This window comes from Oncorhynchus mykiss, chromosome 27 (genome assembly GCF_013265735.2).
Source record: "Oncorhynchus mykiss isolate Arlee chromosome 27, USDA_OmykA_1.1, whole genome shotgun sequence".
In the NCBI taxonomy this organism is placed as follows: Eukaryota; Metazoa; Chordata; class Actinopteri; order Salmoniformes; family Salmonidae; genus Oncorhynchus; species Oncorhynchus mykiss.
In genome coordinates, this window is record NC_048591.1 from 42,599,088 (window position 1) to 42,619,185 (window position 20,098).

At 46.7% G+C, this 20,098-nt stretch overlaps 1 protein-coding gene across 3 annotated transcripts in view; it reads left to right on the forward strand.

The window, feature by feature from the left end:
- The window catches only part of LOC110508057 (collagen alpha-1(XXVI) chain), a 54,657-nt gene that overhangs the window by 24,506 nt on the left and 10,053 nt on the right, over positions 1–20,098 (forward strand). For all 3 annotated transcript variants that reach the window (XM_036965662.1, XM_036965661.1, XM_036965660.1), the window contains exons 4-7: positions 5,407–5,468; positions 5,744–5,864; positions 9,293–9,382; positions 9,588–9,698. In XM_036965662.1, the coding sequence (XP_036821557.1) occupies positions 5,407–5,468; positions 5,744–5,864; positions 9,293–9,382; positions 9,588–9,698 (384 nt within the window). The remainder of the gene's footprint in view (positions 1–5,406; positions 5,469–5,743; positions 5,865–9,292; positions 9,383–9,587; positions 9,699–20,098) is intronic.

A 20,098-nucleotide genomic window follows, 5' to 3' on the forward strand; every position in this document is an offset into this window, starting at 1 on the left:
ACTGCACACTGTGAGTCATCAGGACAAAAATTGCAGAACACTGTTATTGAGCCTAAGTTTGGTTGTGAGCGGTCAGTAGGCTGGCATGTGGATGAGAAATTCCATATGGTCCCGCTGGGGAGAGCTGGGCATCCTTGGCATCCTGGTTTGGGCACAGAGCGTTCAGTGCCTCCCGCTCCTGTTGCCATCGATGGCTGACCACACGTTGGTCCTGGGCAGATACAGCACAGACTGCTGGGAAATGGCCAGCCCTGGGAGACTGTCTATGACACCACACTAGATAGACACACACACACACACACACTCACACTGCCCACCCTGCTGTGTATTTTGGATAAATGACAGCATTCTCCTTCCTGTGCATGTCTCTGTTGTGGGCTGGAGGCCTAAGCAATGCGGATGTTCCACTGTGCACACACACACACACACACACACACACACACACACACACACACACACACACACACACACACACACATGCAGGGGTTTGTCTTAGCAGAGAGGATGGGAAATACAATGATTGCAAATAAAAGGTCTGCGTTATAATTATAATTAGTTATATTTAGTAAAGAGATGTCTGTATAACTACATTATAGAGTATGTGTTTATTGTAGATATTACTTAAAGGACCCAAGTGATGTGCTAAGTGATGCTAAGGGTGAGATTATTTTAACTTGATGTCATTAGGCCTATTTTATTGAGCATGTTTCTCTATTCCGACTTCTCTTTTTAATCCCCAATTGGTAGTTACAGTCTTGTCCCATCGCTGCAACTCCCGTACAGACTCAGGAGAGGTCGAAGGTCGAGAGCCGTGCGTCCTCCGAAACACAACCCAGCCAAGCCTCACTGCTTCTTGACACAATGCCAGCTTAACCCGGAAGCCAGTCACACCAATGTGTCGGTTGAAACACCATACACCTGGCCACCATGTCAGCGTGCACTGCGCCCGGCTCGCCACAGGGGTCGCTAAAGCGCGATGGAACAAGGACATCCCTGCCGGCCAAACCCTCCCCTAACCCAGACGACGCTGGACCAATTGTGCGCCGCCCCATGGGCCTCCAGGTCGCGGCCGGCTGCGACAGAGCCTGGACTCGAACCAAGATCTCTAGTGGGATCTCCACTCGGGAAGCCTTACTTCTATAGTTAGGTATCTGCAATGCATTATGGGCTGATTGTTTGTCACACATAAAGCTGTTAAAAAATGATGTACAACAAGAGCCTTTTTATGCAACAAGAAATGCTCACGGAAAATACTTTCCACAACTATGTGTGACAGGGTGTGCTCTGTGGTTGTGGTGTGTGTGTGTGTGTGTTAGTATGTGTGTGTGTGTGTGTGTGTGTCGGGGGGGGGCAAGAGACCAGAGGTGGCAGAACAGAGTGCTCAGGTTGGGATGTAGGGTTTGACCTCAGGTTGGGATGTAGGGTTTGACCACAGGTTGGGGTGTAGGGTTTGACCTCAGGTTGAGATGTAGGGTTTGACCTCAGGTTGGGGTGTAGGGTTTGACCTCAGGTTGGGGTGTAGGGTATCATTATGAGACTCCATATCTTTATGTCGTCATGGTATCATTATGAGACTCCATATCTTTATGTTGTCATGGTATCATTATGAGACTCCGTATCTTTATGTTGTCATGTTGTCATGTTGTCATGGTATCATTATGAGACTCCATATCTTTATGTCGTCATGGTATCATTATGAGACTCCATATCTTTATGTTGTCATGGTATCATTATGAGACTCCATAACTTTATGTTGTCATGTTGTCATGGTATCATTATGAGACTCCATATCTTTATGTCGTCATGGTATCATTATGAGACTAAATATCTTTATGTTGTCATGGTATCATTATGAGACTCCATATCTTTATGTTGTCATGGTATCATTATGAGACTCCATATCTTTATGTGGTCATGTTGTCATGGTATCATTATGAGACTCCATATCTTTATGTTGTCATGTCATGGTATCATTACTAGACTCCATATATTTATGTTGTCATGGTGTCATTGTGAGACTCCATATCTTTATGTTGTCATGTTGTCATGGTATCATTACTAGACTCCATATCTTTATGTCGTCATGGTATCATTATGAGACTCCATATCTTTATGTTGTTGTGGTATCATTATGAGACTCCATATCTTTATGTTGTCATGGTATCATTATGAGACTCTATATCTTTATGTTGTCATGTTGTCATGGTATCAATACTAGACTCCATATATTTATGGTGTCATGGTGTCATTGTGAGACTCCATATCTTTATGTTGTCATGTTGTCAAGGTATCATTATGAGACTCCATATCTTTATGTTGTCATGGTATCATTATGAGACTCCATATCTTTATGTCGTCATGGTATCATAATGAGACCATATCTATTATGTCGTCATGGTATCATTATGAGACTCCATATCTTTATGTCGTCATGGTATCATTATGAGACTCCATATCTTTATGTTGTCATGTTGTCATGGTATCATTATTAGACTCCATATCTTTATGTTGTCATGGTATCATTATGAGACTCCATATCTTTATGTTGTCAAGGTATCATTATGAGACTCCATATCTTTATGTTGTCATGGTATCATTATGAGACTCCATATCTTTATGTTGTCATGTTGTCATGGTATCAATACTAGACTCCATATATTTATGTTGTCATGGTGTCATTGTGAGACTCCATATCTTTATGTTGTCATGTTGTCAAGGTATCATTATGAGACTCCATATCTTTATGTTGTCATGTTGTCATGGTATCAATACTAGACTCCATATATTTATGGTGTCATGGTGTCATTGTGAGACTCCATATCTTTATGTTGTCATGTTGTCATGGTATCATTATTAGACTCCATATCTTTATGTTGTCATGGTATCATTATGAGACTCCATATCTTTATGTTGTCATGGTGTCATTGTGAGACTCCATATCTTTACGTTGTCATGGTGTCATTGTGAGACTCCATACCTTTATGTTGTCATGGTGTCATAGTATCATTACTAGACTTCATATCTTTATGTCGTCATGGTATCATTATGAGACTCCATATCTTTATGTTGTCATGGTGTCATTGTGAGACTCCATATGTTTTTGTTGTCGTGTTGTCATGGTATCATTATGAGACTCCATATCTTTATGTTGTCATGGTATCATTATGAGACTCCATATCTTTATGTTGTCATGGTATCATAATGAGACTCCATATCTTTATGTCGTCATGGTATCATTATGAGACTCCATATCTTTATGTCGTCATGGTATCATTATGAGACTCCATATCTTTATGTTGTCATGTTGTCATGGTATCATTATGAGACTCCATATCTTTATGTCGTCATGGTATCATTATGAGACTCCATATCTTTATGTTGTCATGGTATCATTATGAGACTCCATATCTTTATGTTGTCATGTTGTCTTGGTATACGTCCCCTGTAGATTGTAGTTCCACTGTAAGTACTGTGTTAGCTTTCATACAACGGAACCTTACATTCCCTCCCAAACAGAACCCTGCTACCTCTGCACATTGGTGTTGGTGTAGATCACTCCAGGCTCATGTTAAAGACATAATGACTCGTCTCTGTGGCGCGTGTTTATGATCCCAAACCCCTCATTGGGAACAGAGAGGGATAGAGGGTCATTTCAGTTCAGTGCTGTAACCAAACCACCCTACATTGTACCTTGTACACCCCACATCACTCGTTACATACATCACCCCCTACTATACTGATTCTCAGGGATATTACTCTTATCAAAAGGAGATCATTTGGTTATTTTTGGTCTCACTGAAGTGGCTTGATAAACAGTACTGAGTGTGTGGGCAGATAACAGTACTGAGTGCGTGGGCAGATAACAGTACTGAGTGTGTGGGCTGATGAATTACGGAGGAATGTGTTTGGTTGAGCCCTTGATCTTTGCTTCTGTTTGTGGATGTATTCATGTACGCTTATACTAATGGTAAATAAATACTTTGCAGGAAAAAAACACACACCAACACACCCTAACCCACCCAAACCCTGTCTGTCCTATTTTAACACAGAAACCTCAATGTCTGCCACTGTACTGTGGTTAAACCATGATGTAGGGAAGCCAGAACCGTTTAGCTCGTTTTTGTTGTTGCAATGACTAGTTATTTATGACTGCTAGTTGTCCATGGCTATGGCATTCTACATCATTAGGTTTGTGTGGCCAGTGTGGTCAGATGTGTCTGTGGAATGGGGAACATTCCGGAACACTTCTGTTATTGACTTTTCTAGATCATAACTTTCTATTTGAAACGTTCTATTTACTTGACCAATGTTCTTCCGCGCGTATCGTCTCGGTTACCCAGAGGTGACTGGATTCTTATACAAGTGGTGCCTTGATGACCCCATTGTGGCAACCAGTAGATTAGTTGATATGATCTTGACTTGGGTTTTCTCTCTTAAAACCATTGGATGCCAATTAAACCTATTGGATTAATTCATACCCCTTCATGTTACTGGAGAAAGTCTGTCCTAGACTCTCATACCCCTTCATGTTGCTGGAGAAAGTCTGTCCTAGACTCTCATACCCCTTCATGTTGCTGGAGAAAGTCTGTCCTAGACCCTCATACCCCTTCATGTTGCTGGAGAAAGTCTGTCCTAGACTCTCATACCCCTTCATGTTGCTGGAGAAAGTCTGTCCTAGACCCTCATACCCCTTCATGTTGCTGGAGAAAGTCTGTCCTAGACCCTCATACCCCTTCATGTTGCTGGAGAAAGTCTGTCCTAGACCCTCATACCCCTTCATGTTGCTGGAGAAGATCTGTCCTAGACTCTCATACCCCTTCATGTTGCTGGAAGAAGGCTGGCCATACAGAGGTGCACTGCAAATGGGTAGGCAGAAAACAATCTGAGCTGCGTGTGTGTGTGTGTGTGTGTGTGTGTGTGTGTGTGTGTGTGTGTGTGTGTGTGTGTGTGTGTGTGTGTGTGTGCGTATGGTGCGTGCCTGTGTGTGTGATCTCCTCTCACCTTTAACCCCTTCGTATCTCATCTCTCTCTCTCTCATCTCTCCTCTCCTCTCTCGTCTCTCCTCTCGTCTCTCTCTCTCTCTTGTCTCTCCTCTCGTCTCTCCTTTCTCTCTTGTCTCTCATCTCTCTCTCCTCTCTCTCTCCTCTCTCTCTTGTCTCTCCTCTCATCTCTCTTCTCTCTCTCCTCTCTTGTCTCTCCTCTCTCTCTTGTCTCTCATCTCTCGTCTCTCCTCTCTCTCTCTCTTGACTCTCTTGTCTCTCCTCTCGTCTCTCTCCTCTCTCTCTTGTCTCTCCTCTCTCTCGTCTCTCATCTCTCGTCTCTCCTCTCTCTCTCTTGTCTCTCTTGTCTCTCCTCTCTCTCTTGTCTCTCTTGCCTCTCTCATCTCTCCTCTCTCTCTCGTTGCAGAGTGTATGAACTGCACTGGCTTCACTGACATAAACAACCGACTGAACTTCATCGAATCCAAGGTAAGAATGAAGGACAGGAGGAAAGGAGTCACAGGAAGATGGATGTTACCTGTCACATCAGTATATCTAATAATATAATAGCATATTAATAATGCCATTTAGCAGACACTTTTATCCAAAGCGATGTACAGTCATGCGTGCTTACATTTTACATACGGGTGGTCCTGGGAATCGAACCCACAATCCTGGCAAGAGGCATGTTCTACTAACTGAGCTACGGAGAACCACATTAAATAAATCATTTTTAATCTGACCCTGGGTTTTTGTAATTCCAGATTAAGCTGCTAGAGGGAGCAGGTTCACCATCACCGTCCTTCAACAACTCAACAGAGGGCTCCAGTGACAACGTCATGTACCCCCCCACCCCCACCGGCCCTCCATCTTACCTGCACCCAGGTAACACCCCCACCCCCACCGGCCCTCCATCTTACCTGCACCCAGGTAACACCCCCACCCCCACCGGCCCTCCATCTTATCTGCACCCAGGTAACCCCCCCCCCACCCCCACCCCCATTGGCCCTCCATCTTATCTGCACCCAGGTAACACCCCCAACCGCCAACACCAATACCACCCCTATACGCCCTCCATCTTACCTATAACCAGGTAACACACCAACCCCCACCCCTATACGCCCTCCATCCTACCTGCACCCAGGTAACACACCAACCCCCACCCCTATACGCCCTCCATCTTATCTATAACCAGGTAACACACCAACCCCCACCCCTATACGCCCTCCATCCTACCTGCACCCAGGTAACACACCAACCCCCACCCCTATATGCCCTCCATCTTATCTATAACCAGGTAACACACCAACCCCCACCCCTATACGCCCTCCATCTTATCTATAACCAGGTAACACACCAACCCCCACCCCTATATGCCCTCCATCTTATCTATAACCAGGTAACACACCAACCCCCACCCCTATACGCCCTCCATCTTATCTATAACCAGGTAACACACCAACCCCCACCCCTATACGCCCTCCATCTTATCTATAACCAGGTAACACACCAACCCCCACCCCTATACGCCCTCCATCCTACCTGCACCCAGGTAACACACCAACCCCCACCCCTATATGCCCTCCATCTTATCTATAACCAGGTAACACACCAACCCCGACCCCTATACACCCTCCATCTTATCTATAACCAGGTAACACACCAACCCCCACCCCTATACGCCCTCCATCTTATCTATAACCAGGTACCACACCAACCCCCACCCCTATACGCCCTCCATCCTACCTGCACCCAGGTAACACACCAACCCCCACCCCTATACGCCCTCCATCTTATCTATAACCAGGTAACACACCAACCCCCACCCCTATACGCCCTCCATCTTATCTATAACCAGGTAACACACCAACCCCGACCCCTATACGCCCTCCATCTTACCTATAACCAGGTAACACACCAACCCCCACCCCTATACGCCCTCCATCTTATCTATAACCAGGTAACACACCAACCCCCACCCCTATACGCCCTCCATCTTATCTATAACCAGGTAACACACCAACCCCCACCCCTATACACCCTCCATCCTACCTGCACCCAGGTAACACACCAACCCCCACCCCTATAAGCCCTCCATCTTATCTATAACCAGGTAACACACCAACCCCACCCCTATACGCCCTCCATCTTATCTATAACCAGGTAACACACCAACCCCGACCCCTATACACCCTCCATCTTATCTATAACCAGGTAACACACCAACCCCCACCCCTATACGCCCTCCATCTTATCTATAACCAGGTAACACACCAACCCCCACCCCTATACGCCCTCCATCTTATCTATAACCAGGTAACACACCAACCCCCACCCCTATACGCCCTCCATCCTACCTGCACCCAGGTAACACACCAACCCCCACCCCTATACGCCCTCCATCTTATCTATAACCAGGTAACACACCAACCCCCACCCCTATACGCCCTCCATCCTACCTGCACCCAGGTAACACACCAACCCCCACCCCTATACGCCCTCCATCTTATCTATAACCAGGTAACACACCAACCCCCACCCCTATACGCCCTCCATCCTACCTGCACCCAGGTAACACACCAACCCCCACCCCTATACGCCCTCCATCTTATCTATAACCAGGTACCACACCAACCCCCACCCCTATACGCCCTCCATCCTACCTGCACCCAGGTAACACACCAACCCCCACCCCTATACGCCCTCCATCCTACCTGCACCCAGGTAACACACCAACCCCCACCCCTATACGCCCTCCATCTTATCTATAACCAGGTAACACACCAACCCCCACCCCTATACGCCCTCCATCTTATCTATAACCAGGTAACACACCAACCCCCACCCCTATACGCCCTCCATCTTATCTATAACCAGGTAACACACCAACCCCCACCCCTATACGCCCTCCATCCTACCTGCACCCAGGTAACACACCAACCCCCACCCCTATACGCCCTCCATCTTATCTATAACCAGGTACCACACCAACCCCCACCCCTATACGCCCTCCATCCTACCTGCACCCAGGTAACACACCAACCCCCACCCCTATACGCCCTCCATCTTATCTATAACCAGGTAACACACCAACCCCCACCCCTATACGCCCTCCATCTTATCTATAACCAGGTAACACACCAACCCCCACCCCTATACGCCCTCCATCCTACCTGCACCCAGGTAACACACCAACCCCCACCCCTATACGCCCTCCATCTTATCTATAACCAGGTACCACACCAACCCCCACCCCTATATGCCCTCCATCCTACCTGCACCCAGGTAACACACCAACCCCCACCCCTATACGCCCTCCATCTTATCTATAACCAGGTAACACACCAACCCCCACCCCTATACGCCCTCCATCTTATCTATAACCAGGTAACACACCAACCCCGACCCCTATACGCCCTCCATCTTACCTATAACCAGGTAACACACCAACCCCCACCCCTATACGCCCTCCATCTTATCTATAACCAGGTAACACACCAACCCCCACCCCTATACGCCCTCCATCTTATCTATAACCAGGTAACACACCAACCCCCACCCCTATACGCCCTCCATCTTATCTATAACCAGGTAACACACCAACCCCGACCCCTATACGCCCTCCATCTTACCTATAACCAGATAACACACCAACCCCCACCCCTATACGCCCTCCATCTTATCTATAACCAGGTAACACACCAACCCCCACCCCTATACGCCCTCCATCTTATCTATAACCAGGTAACACACCAACCCCCACCCCTATACGCCCTCCATCCTACCTGCACCCAGGTAACACACCAACCCCCACCCCTATAAGCCCTCCATCTTATCTATAACCAGGTAACACACCAACCCCACCCCTATACGCCCTCCATCTTATCTATAACCAGGTAACACACCAACCCCGACCCCTATACACCCTCCATCTTATCTATAACCAGGTAACACACCAACCCCCACCCCTATACGCCCTCCATCTTATCTATAACCAGGTAACACACCAACCCCCACCCCTATACGCCCTCCATCTTATCTATAACCAGGTAACACACCAACCCCCACCCCTATACGCCCTCCATCTTATCTATAACCAGGTAACACACCAACCCCCACCCCTATACGCCCTCCATACTACAGCCAGTAACACCCCCAACCCCACCCCTATACAGTGTCTCACACACACACACACACACACACACACACACACACACACACACACACACACACACACACATACAGCCATATATCACCTCTGGGGAGGTTTCCTCTCAACATGTTAAACACATGGTTCTGGTTCTGGTCAATAGGAGGAAGAGGACCACCGGGGCCAATCGGATCACCAGGAATTCCAGGCCCAGCTGGCGAGGCAGGGGTTCCAGGACAGACCGGCCCCACAGGTGATCCATCCTGATATTCCCCATGTAACTCTGATGGTATTGTATAAGATTCATTCTGTTTTTCCAATATGTTGTGGATTGTCTTCTTAGGATTGCGTAGGAGTGACGCCACCTGACGTAAGACAATGCATGTTCAGGTCTTTATCTTATCTGACGACAATATGTGCCTATTGTTGTGAGAAGATATGACCCCTCTGATTCCCAGGGCCAATGGGAGAGAGAGGAAGACCAGGAGAGATCGGACATCCAGGCCCTCCGGGGCCAACGTCCTCCTCTACCCGGCCGAGAGGTGACATGTTTGGGTTCGACGAGCAGGGTGAGTGGACCCCCCCCCCCCCCCCCCCCCCTCCCCCAACCACCCTCATTACCATCTCAGCCTCTGTAGATGGTATTGTTTCTAAGAGCTCTTCCTGTCAGCAATGATTGGAACACTGGCCAAGGACCAATGAATGCAGAACAATGTGAAGACAGGGGCACAAGTGGGAATGCACGCTCTGTTACTGAATATGTTCATATCCACGAAGGGGAAACAATTAGTTATAACCACTGAGAGGGCCCTCAGACTAACTGTCCCCCTCGACATAGCATTGTTTGCTTCATAGCCTGTAGTAAAGGCTTTTCATTAGTAGTTCATGTCATTTAAAAGGGCATCAGGTTGCTATTTACCAGGATCAAAATGTTAGAATTACTACAACAGGAAATACTGGGTTGAATGAAGTTGATTGTTTCCTTGTGTTCACATTCACACTGCAGATGCTAACAGCTACCATGGGTCTTTATCTCCACTGGCCACTGCAGATGCTAACAGCTACCATGGGTCTTTATCCCCCCCTGGCCACTGCAGATGCTATCAGCTACCATGGGTCTTTATCTCCACTGGCCACTGCAGATGCTAACAGCTACCATGGGTCTCTATCCCCCGCTGGCCACTGCAGATGCTAACAGCTACCATGGGTATTTATCCCCCCTGGCCACTGCAGATCCTAACAGCTACCATGGGTCTCTATCCCCCCCTGGCCACTGCAGATGCTAACAGCTACCATGGGTCTTTATCTCCATTGGCCACTGCAGATGCTAACAGCTACCATGGGTCTTTATCTCCACTGGCCACTGCAGATGCTAACAGCTACCATGGGTCTTTATCCCCCCCTGGCCACTGCAGATGCTAACAGCTACCATGGGTCTCTATCCCCCCCTGGCCACTGCAGATGCTAACAGCTACCATGGGTCTTTATCTCCATTGGCCACTGCAGATGCTAACAGCTACCATGGGTCTTTATCTCCACTGGCCACTGCAGATGCTAACAGCTACCATGGGTCTCTATCCCCCCCTGGCCACTGCAGATGCTAACAGCTACCATGGGTCTTTATCTCCATTGGCCACTGCAGATGCTAACAGCTACCATGGGTCTTTATCTCCACTGGCCACTGCAGATGCTAACAGCTACCATGGGTCTTTATCTCCACTGGCCACTGCAGATGCTAACAGCTACCATGGGTCTCTATCCCCCCCTGGCCACTGCAGATGCTAACAGCTACCATGGGTCTTTATCTCCATTGGCCACTGCAGATGCTAACAGCTACCATGGGTCTTTATCCCCCCCTGGCCACTGCAGATGCTAACAGCTACCATGGGTCTCTATCCCCCCCTGGCCACTGCAGATGCTAACAGCTACCATGGGTCTTTATCTCCATTGGCCACTGCAGATGCTAACAGCTACCATGGGTCTTTATCTCCACTGGCCACTGCAGATGCTAACAGCTACCATGGGTCTTTATCCCCCCCTGGCCACTGCAGATGCTAACAGCTACCATGGGTCTTTATCTCCATTGGCCACTGCAATTCAACTCAATTTCACAAACAAATACCTATTCTAGAATTCTAGAATTCAAACTGAAATATTCTATGATTAATTAATAACAGGACCAGTATCCAAATGCATACAGTAACTGTTTTCCATGGATGAGATAGTGTTGGTGACTAGAATGGTCCGGACAAGACAAACACAGGTTAATGTGCTCTAATTTACCACCAGAGGGCAGTACAGGCTGACAGGTTGAGGCTCAGGGGTTACCAGTGTTTGGCCATGCTGCAAAATGAAAACGTTAAGACTAGGGTAAGGCATATGGTTAGCAGTGTGGTTAAGGTTAGGGTAAGGCATATGGTTAGCAGTGTGGTTAAGGTTAGGGTAAGGCATAAGGTTAGCAGTGTGGTTAAGGTTAGGGTAAGGCATAAGGTTATCAGTGTGGTTAAGGTTAGGGTAAGGCATAAGGTTAGCAGTGTGGTTAAGGTTAGGGTAAGGCATAAGGTTAGCAGTGTGGTTAAGGTTAGGGTAAGGCATAAGGTTAGCAGTGTGGTTAAGGTTAGGGTAAGGCATAAGGTTAGCAGTGTGGTTAAGGTTAGGGTAAGGCATAAGGTTAGCAGTGTGGTTAAGGTTAGGGTAAGGCATAAGGTTAGCAGTGTGGTTAAGGTTAGGGTAAGGCATAAGGTTAGCAGTGTGGTTAAGGTTAGGGTAAGGCATAAGGTTAGCAGTGTGGTTAAGGTTAGGGTAAGGCATAAGGTTATCAGTGTGGTTAAGGTTAGGGTAAGGCATAAGGTTATCAGTGTGGTTAAGATTAGGGTAAGGCATAAGGTTAGCAGTGTGGTTAAGGTTAGGGTAAGGCATAAGGTTAGCAGTCAAATCAAATCAAATCAAATCAAATCAAATTTTATTTGTCACATACACATGGTTAGCAGATGTTAATGCGAGTGTAGCGAAATGCTTGTGCTTCTAGTTCCGACAATGCAGTAATAACCAACAAGTAATCTAACTAACAATTCCAAAACTACTGTCTTGTACACAGTGTGAGGGGATAAAGAATATGTACATAAGGATATATGAATGAGTGATGGTACAGAGCAGCATAGGCAGATACAGTAGATGGTATCGAGTACAGTATATACATATGAGATGAGTATGTAAACAAAGTGGCATAGTTAAAGTGGCTAGTGATACATGTATTACATAAGGATACAGTCGATGATATAGAGTACAGTATATACGTATGCATATGAGATGAATAATGTAGGGTAAGTAACATTATATAAGGTAGCATTGTTTAAAGTGGCTAGTGATATATTTACATAATTTCCCATCAATTCCCATTATTAAAGTGGCTGGAGTTGAGTCAGTGTCAGTGTGTTGGCAGCAGCCACTCAATGTTAGTGGTGGCTGTTTAACAGTCTGATAGCCTTGAGATAGAAGCTGTTTTTCAGTCTCTCGGTCCCAGCTTTGATGCACCTGTACTGACCTCGCCTTCTGGATGATAGCGGGGTGAACAGGCAGTGGCTCGGGTGGTTGATGTCCTTGATGATCTTTATGGCCTTCCTGTGACATCGGGTGGTGTAGGTGTCCTGGAGGGCAGGTAGTTTGCCCCCGGTGATGCGTTGTGCAGACCTCACTACCCTCTGGAGAGCCTTACGGTTGAGGGCGGAGCAGTTGCCGTACCAGGCGGTGATACAGCCCGCCAGGATGCTCTCGATTGTGCATCTGTAGAAGTTTGTGAGTGCTTTTGGTGACAAGCCGAATTTCTTCAGCCTCCTGAGGTTGAAGAGGCGCTGCTGCGCCTTCTTCACAATGCTGTCTGTGTGAGTGGACCAATTCAGTTTGTCTGTGATGTGTATGCCGAGGAACTTAAAACTTGCTACCCTCTCCACTACTGTTCCATCGATGTGGATAGGGGGGTGTTCCCTCTGCTGTTTCCTGAAGTCCACAATCATCTCCTTAGTTTTGTTGACGTTGAGTGTGAGGTTATTTTCCTGACACCACACTCCGAGGGCCCTCACCTCCTCCCTGTAGGCCGTCTCGTGTGGTTAAGGTTAGGGTAAGGCATAAGGTTAGCAGTGTGGTTAAGGTTAGGGTAAGGCATAAGGTTAGCAGTCAAATCAAATCAAATCAAATCAAATCAAATTTTATTTGTCACATACACATGGTTAGCAGATGTTAATGCGAGTGTAGCGAAATGCTTGTGCTTCTAGTTCCGACAATGCAGTAATAACCAACAAGTAATCTAACTAACAATTCCAAAACTACTGTCTTGTACACAGTGTGAGGGGATAAAGAATATGTACATAAGGATATATGAATGAGTGATGGTACAGAGCAGCATAGGCAGATACAGTAGATGGTATCGAGTACAGTATATACATATGAGATGAGTATGTAAACAAAGTGGCATAGTTAAAGTGGCTAGTGATACATGTATTACATAAGGATACAGTCGATGATATAGAGTACAGTATATACGTATGCATATGAGATGAATAATGTAGGGTAAGTAACATTATATAAGGTAGCATTGTTTAAAGTGGCTAGTGATATATTTACATCATTTCCCATCAATTCCCATTATTAAAGTGGCTGGAGTTGAGTCAGTGTCAGTGTGTTGGCAGCAGCCACTCAATGTTAGTGGTGGCTGTTTAACAGTCTGATAGCCTTGAGATAGAAGCTGTTTTTCAGTCTCTCGGTCCCAGCTTTGATGCACCTGTACTGACCTCGCCTTCTGGATGATAGCGGGGTGAACAGGCAGTGGCTCGGGTGGTTGATGTCCTTGATGATCTTTATGGCCTTCCTGTGACATCGGGTGGTGTAGGTGTCCTGGAGGGCAGGTAGTTTGCCCCCGGTGATGCGTTGTGCAGACCTCACTACCCTCTGGAGAGCCTTACGGTTGAGGGCGGAGCAGTTGCCGTACCAGGCGGTGATACAGCCCGCCAGGATGCTCTCGATTGTGCATCTGTAGAAGTTTGTGAGTGCTTTTGGTGACAAGCCGAATTTCTTCAGCCTCCTGAGGTTGAAGAGGCGCTGCTGCGCCTTCTTCACAATGCTGTCTGTGTGAGTGGACCAATTCAGTTTGTCTGTGATGTGTATGCCGAGGAACTTAAAACTTGCTACCCTCTCCACTACTGTTCCATCGATGTGGATAGGGGGGTGTTCCCTCTGCTGTTTCCTGAAGTCCACAATCATCTCCTTAGTTTTGTTGACGTTGAGTGTGAGGTTATTTTCCTGACACCACACTCCGAGGGCCCTCACCTCCTCCCTGTAGGCCGTCTCGTGTGGTTAAGGTTAGGGTAAGGCATAAGGTTAGCAGTGTGGTTAAGGTTAGGGTAAGGCATAAGGTTAGCAGTGTGGTTAAGGTTAGGGTAAGGCATAAGGTTAGCAGTGTGGTTAAGGTTAGGGTAAAGTTTAAATGTATGTTAAGGTTAGAGTTAAGGTTAGGGTTAAGTTTCAAGTCAAATATCAGAGAAAATGTAGAAGTAAATCGAATCAAATTTTATTAGTCACATGCGCCGAACACAACAGTTGTAGACCTTACAGTGACTGGGGGGTGTTCTAGTTGATCTTTTCCCTGTGTAATCTAGTTTTTGTATTTCTATGTTTCTACCAGTGAAATCCTTACTTACGAGTGTCACGTCCTGACCATAGAAATACTTTATTTTCTATGGTGGAGTAGGTCAGGGCGTGACTGGGGGGTGATCTAGTTGATCTTTTCCCTGTGTAGTCTAGTTTTTGTATTTCTATGTTTCTATGTTGGCCTGGTATGGTTCCCAATCAGAGGTCTATCGTTGTCTCTGATTGGGGATCATATTTAGGCAGCTTTTTCCCACCTGTTGTTTGTGGGATTTTGTTTTTGTATCAGCTTTCTTCCTGGGAAGGAGAGGCGGACCAAAATGCAGCGTGGTTATTTATAAACATCTTTAATGAAAGATGAAACCGTGAACACTATACAAAATAAGAAAAAAAAAAAAAAAAAAACAGTCCTAACTGGTGCAAAACACAGAGACCGGAACAATCACCCACAAGATACCTAAAGAATATGGCTGCCTAAATATGGTTCCCAATCAGAGACAACGATAAACACCTGCCTCTGATTGAGAACCACTCCAGGCAACCATAGACTTACCTAGAACACTCAACTGAACACAACCCCATAGACTACAAAACCCCTAGACAAAACAAGACACATAAATCACCCATGTCACCCCCTGGCCTAACCAACATAATAAAGAGAACACAGAATACTAAGGCCAGGGCGTGACAGTATTGTTGCTTTTGAGCCCTACAAGGCTGTACGTTCGTTTGTTTGTTTCTCTTTATTGTTTTGTTGCTGGTTCACATTGAAATAAATGTTGATGAACCCAAATCCCGCCGCGCCTTGGTCTACCCATTTCGACGAGCGTTACAACGAGCCCCTAACCAACAATGCAGATTTTTTTGAAAGGATAAGAATAAGAAATAAATGTAAGAGGTAATTAAATAGCAGCAGTAAAATTACAATAGTGAGACTATATACAGGTTTGGTATCGGTACAGAGTCAATGTGGAGGCTACATACAGGGGGTACCGTTACAGAGTCAATGTGGAGGCTATATACAGGTTTGGTACCGGTACAGAGTCAATGTGGAGGCTATATACAGGGGGTACCGTTACAGAGTCAATGTGGAGGCTATATACAGGGGGTACCGGTACAGAGTCAATGTGGAGGCTATATACAGGGGGTACCGGGACAGAGTCAATGTGGAGGCTATATACAGGTTTGGTACCGGTACAGAGTCAATGTGGAGGCTATATACAGGGGGTACCGGTACAGAGTCAATGTGGAGGCTATATACAGGTTTGGTACCGGTACAGAGTCAATGTGGAGGCTATATATAGGGGGTACCGGTACAGAGTCAATGTGGAGACTATATACAGGGGGTACCGTTACAGAGTCAATGTGGAGGCTATATATAGGGGGTACCGGTACAGAGTCAATGTGGAGACTATATACAGGGGGTACCGGTACAGAGTCAATGTGGAGGCTATATATAGGGGGTACCGGTACAGAGTCAATGTGGAGACTATATATAGGGGGTACCGGTACAGAGTCAATGTGGAGACTATATACAGGGGGTACCGGTACAGAGTCAATATGGAGACTATATATGGGGGGTACCGTTACAGAGTCAATGTGGAGGCTATATACAGGGGGTACCGGTACAGAGTCAATGTGGAGGCTATATACAGGGGGTACTGGGACAGAGTCAATGTGGAGGCTATATACAGGTTTGGTACCGGTACAGAGTCAATGTGGAGGCTATATACAGGGGGTACCGTTACAGAGTCAATGTGGAGGCTATATACAGGGGGTACCGGTACAGAGTCAATGTGGAGGCTATATACAGGGGGTACCGGTACAGAGTCAATGTGGAGGCTATATATAGGGGGTACCGGTACAGAGTCAATGTGGAGACTATATACAGGGGGTACCGGTACAGAGTCAATGTGGAGGCTATATATAGGGGGTACCGGTACAGAGTCAATGTGGAGACTATATATAGGGGGTACCGGTACAGAGTCAATGTGGAGACTATATACAGGGGGTACCGGTACAGAGTCAATGTGGAGGCTATATACAGGGGGTACCGGTACAGAGTCAATGTGGAGGCTATATACAGGGGGTACCGGGACAGAGTCAATGTGGAGGCTATATACAGGTTTGGTACCGGTACAGAGTCAATGTGGAGGCTATATACAGGGGGTACCGTTACAGAGTCAATGTGGAGGCTATATACAGGGGGTACCGGTACAGAGTCAATGTGGAGGCTATATACAGGGGGTACCGTTACAGAGTCAATGTGGAGGCTATATACAGGGGGTACCGGTACAGAGTCAATGTGGAGGCTATATACAGGGGGTACCGGGACAGAGTCAATGTGGAGGCTATATACAGGTTTGGTACCGGTACAGAGTCAATGTGGAGGCTATATACAGGGGGTACCGGTACAGAGTCAATGTGGAGGCTATATACAGGGGGTACCGGTACAGAGTCAATGTGGAGGCTATATACCTGGGGTACCGGGACAGAGTCAATGTGGAGGCTATATACAGGTTTGGTACCGGTACAGAGTCAATGTGGAGGCTATATACAGGGGGTACCGGTACAGAGTCAATGTGGAGGCTATATACAGGGGGTACCGGTACAGAGTCAATGTGGAGGCTATATACAGGGGGTACCGGTACAGAGTCAATGTGGAGGCTATATATAGGGGGTACCGGTACAGAGTCAATGTGGAGACTATATACAGGGGGTACCGTTACAGAGTCGATGTGGAGGCTATATATAGGGGGTACCGGTACAGAGTCAATGTGGAGACTATATACAGGGGGTACCGGTACAGAGTCAATGTGGAGGCTATATATAGGGGGTACCGGTACAGAGTCAATGTGGAGACTATATATAGGGGGTACCAGTACAGAGTCAATGTGGAGACTATATACAGGGGGTACCGGTACAGAGTCAATGTGGAGGCTATATACAGGGGGTACCGGTACAGAGTCAATGTGGAGGCTATATATAGGGGGTACCGGTACAGAGTCAATGTGGAGACTATATACAGGGGGTACCGTTACAGAGTCAATGTGGAGGCTATATACAGGGGGTACCGGTACAGAGTCAATGTGGAGGCTATATACAGGGGGTACCGGTACAGAGTCAATGTGGAGGCTATATATAGGGGGTACCGGTACAGAGTCAATGTGGAGACTATATACAGGGGGTACCGGTACAGAGTCAATGTGGAGGCTATATATAGGGGGTACCGGTACAGAGTCAATGTGGAGACTATATATAGGGGGTACCGGTACAGAGTCAATGTGGAGACTATATACAGGGGGTACCGGTACAGAGTCAATGTGGAGACTATATATAGGGGGTACCGGTACAGAGTCAATGTGGAGACTTTATATAGGGGGTAACTGTACAGAGTCAATGTGGAGGCTATATACAGGGGGTACCGGTACAGAGTCAATGTGGAGGCTATATATAGGGGGTACCGGTACAGAGTCAATGTGGAGGCTATATACAGGGGGTACCAGTACAGAGTCAATGTGGAGGCTATATACAGGGGGTACCAGTACAGAGTCAATGTGGAGGCTATATACAATGGGTACCAGTACAGAGTCAATGTGGAGGCTATATACAGGGGGTACCGGTACAGAGTCAATGTGGAGGCTATATACAGGGGGTACCAGTACAGCGTCAATGTGGAGGCTATATACCTGGGGTACCGGTACAGAGTCAATGTGGAGGCTATATACAGGGGGTACCGGTACAGAGTCAATGTGGAGGCTATATACAGGGGGTACCGGTACAGATTCAATGTGGAGACTATATACAGGGGGTACCGGGACAGAGTCAATGTGTAGGCTATATACAGGGGGTACCGATACAGAGTCAATGTGGAGGCTATATACAGGGGGTACCGATACAGAGTCAATGTGGAGACTATATACAGGGGGTACCGTTACAGAGTCAATGTGGAGACTATAAACAGGGGGTACCGGGACAGAGTCAATGTGGAGACTATATACAGGGGGGTACCGGGACAGAGTCAATGTGCTGGGGCACCGGTTAGTTGAGGTAGTATGTACATGTAGGTAGAGTTATTAAAGTGACTATGCAGAGATAACAACAGAGAGTAGCAGCGGTGTAAAAGGGGGGGGGTCAATGCAAATAGTCTGGGTAGAAATTTGATTAGGTGTTCAGGAGTCTTATGGCTTGGGAATAAAAACTGTTTAGAAGCCTCTTGGACCTAGACTTGGCTCTCCGATACCACTTGCCGTGTGGTAGCAGAGAGAACAGTCTATGACTTGAGTGGCTGGAGCCTTTGACAATTTTTAGAGCCTTCCTCTTTCTTTATTGTTTATTTCACCTTTATTTAGCCAGGTAGGCTAGTTGAGAACAAGTTCTCATTTACAACTTCAACCTGGCCAGGATAAAGCAATGCAGTTCAACACAAACAACAACACAGAGTTACACATGGAATAAACAAACATACAATCAATAATACAGTAGGAAAATCTATATACAGTGAGTGCAAATGAGGTAGGATAAGAGAGGTAAGGCAAAGAATAGGCCATGGTGGCAAAGTAATTACAATATAGCAATTAAACACTGGAATGGTAGGATGTGCAGAAGATGAATGTGCAAGTTGAGATATTGGGGTGCAAAGGAGCAAGATAAATAAATAAATACAGTATGGGGATGAGGTAGATTGGATGGGCTATTTACAGATGAGCTATGTACAGGTGCAGTGATCTGTGAGCTGCTCTAACAGCTGGTGTTTAAAGCTAGTGAGGGAGGTAAGAGTCTCCAGCTTCAGAGATTTTTGCAGTTCGTTCCAGTCATTGGCAGCAGAGAACTGGAAGGAGAGGCGGCCAAAGGAAGAATTGGTTTTGGAGGTGACCAGTGAGATATACCTGCTGGAGTGCGTGCTACGCGTGGGTGCTGCTATGGTGACCAGTGAGCTGAGTTAAGGCGGGGCTTTACCTAGCAGAGACTTGTAGATGAAGTTGCCTGGTATAGAGGTCCTGGATGACCGGAAGCTTGGCCCCAGTGATGTACTGGGCTGTTCACACTACCCTCTGTAGTACCTTGCAGTCGGGGGCGAGCAGTTGCCATTCCAGGCAGTGATGCTCTCGATGGTGCAGCTGTAGAACCTTTTGAGGATCTGAGGACCCATGCCAAACCTTTTCAGTCTCCTGAGGGGGAATAGATTTTGTCGTGCCCTCTTCACGAATGTCTTTGTGTGCTTGGACTATGTTAGTTTGTTGGTGATGTGGACACCAAGGAACTTGAAGCTCTCAACCTACTCCACTGCAGGCCCGTCAATGAGAATGGGGGCGTGCTCGGTCATCTT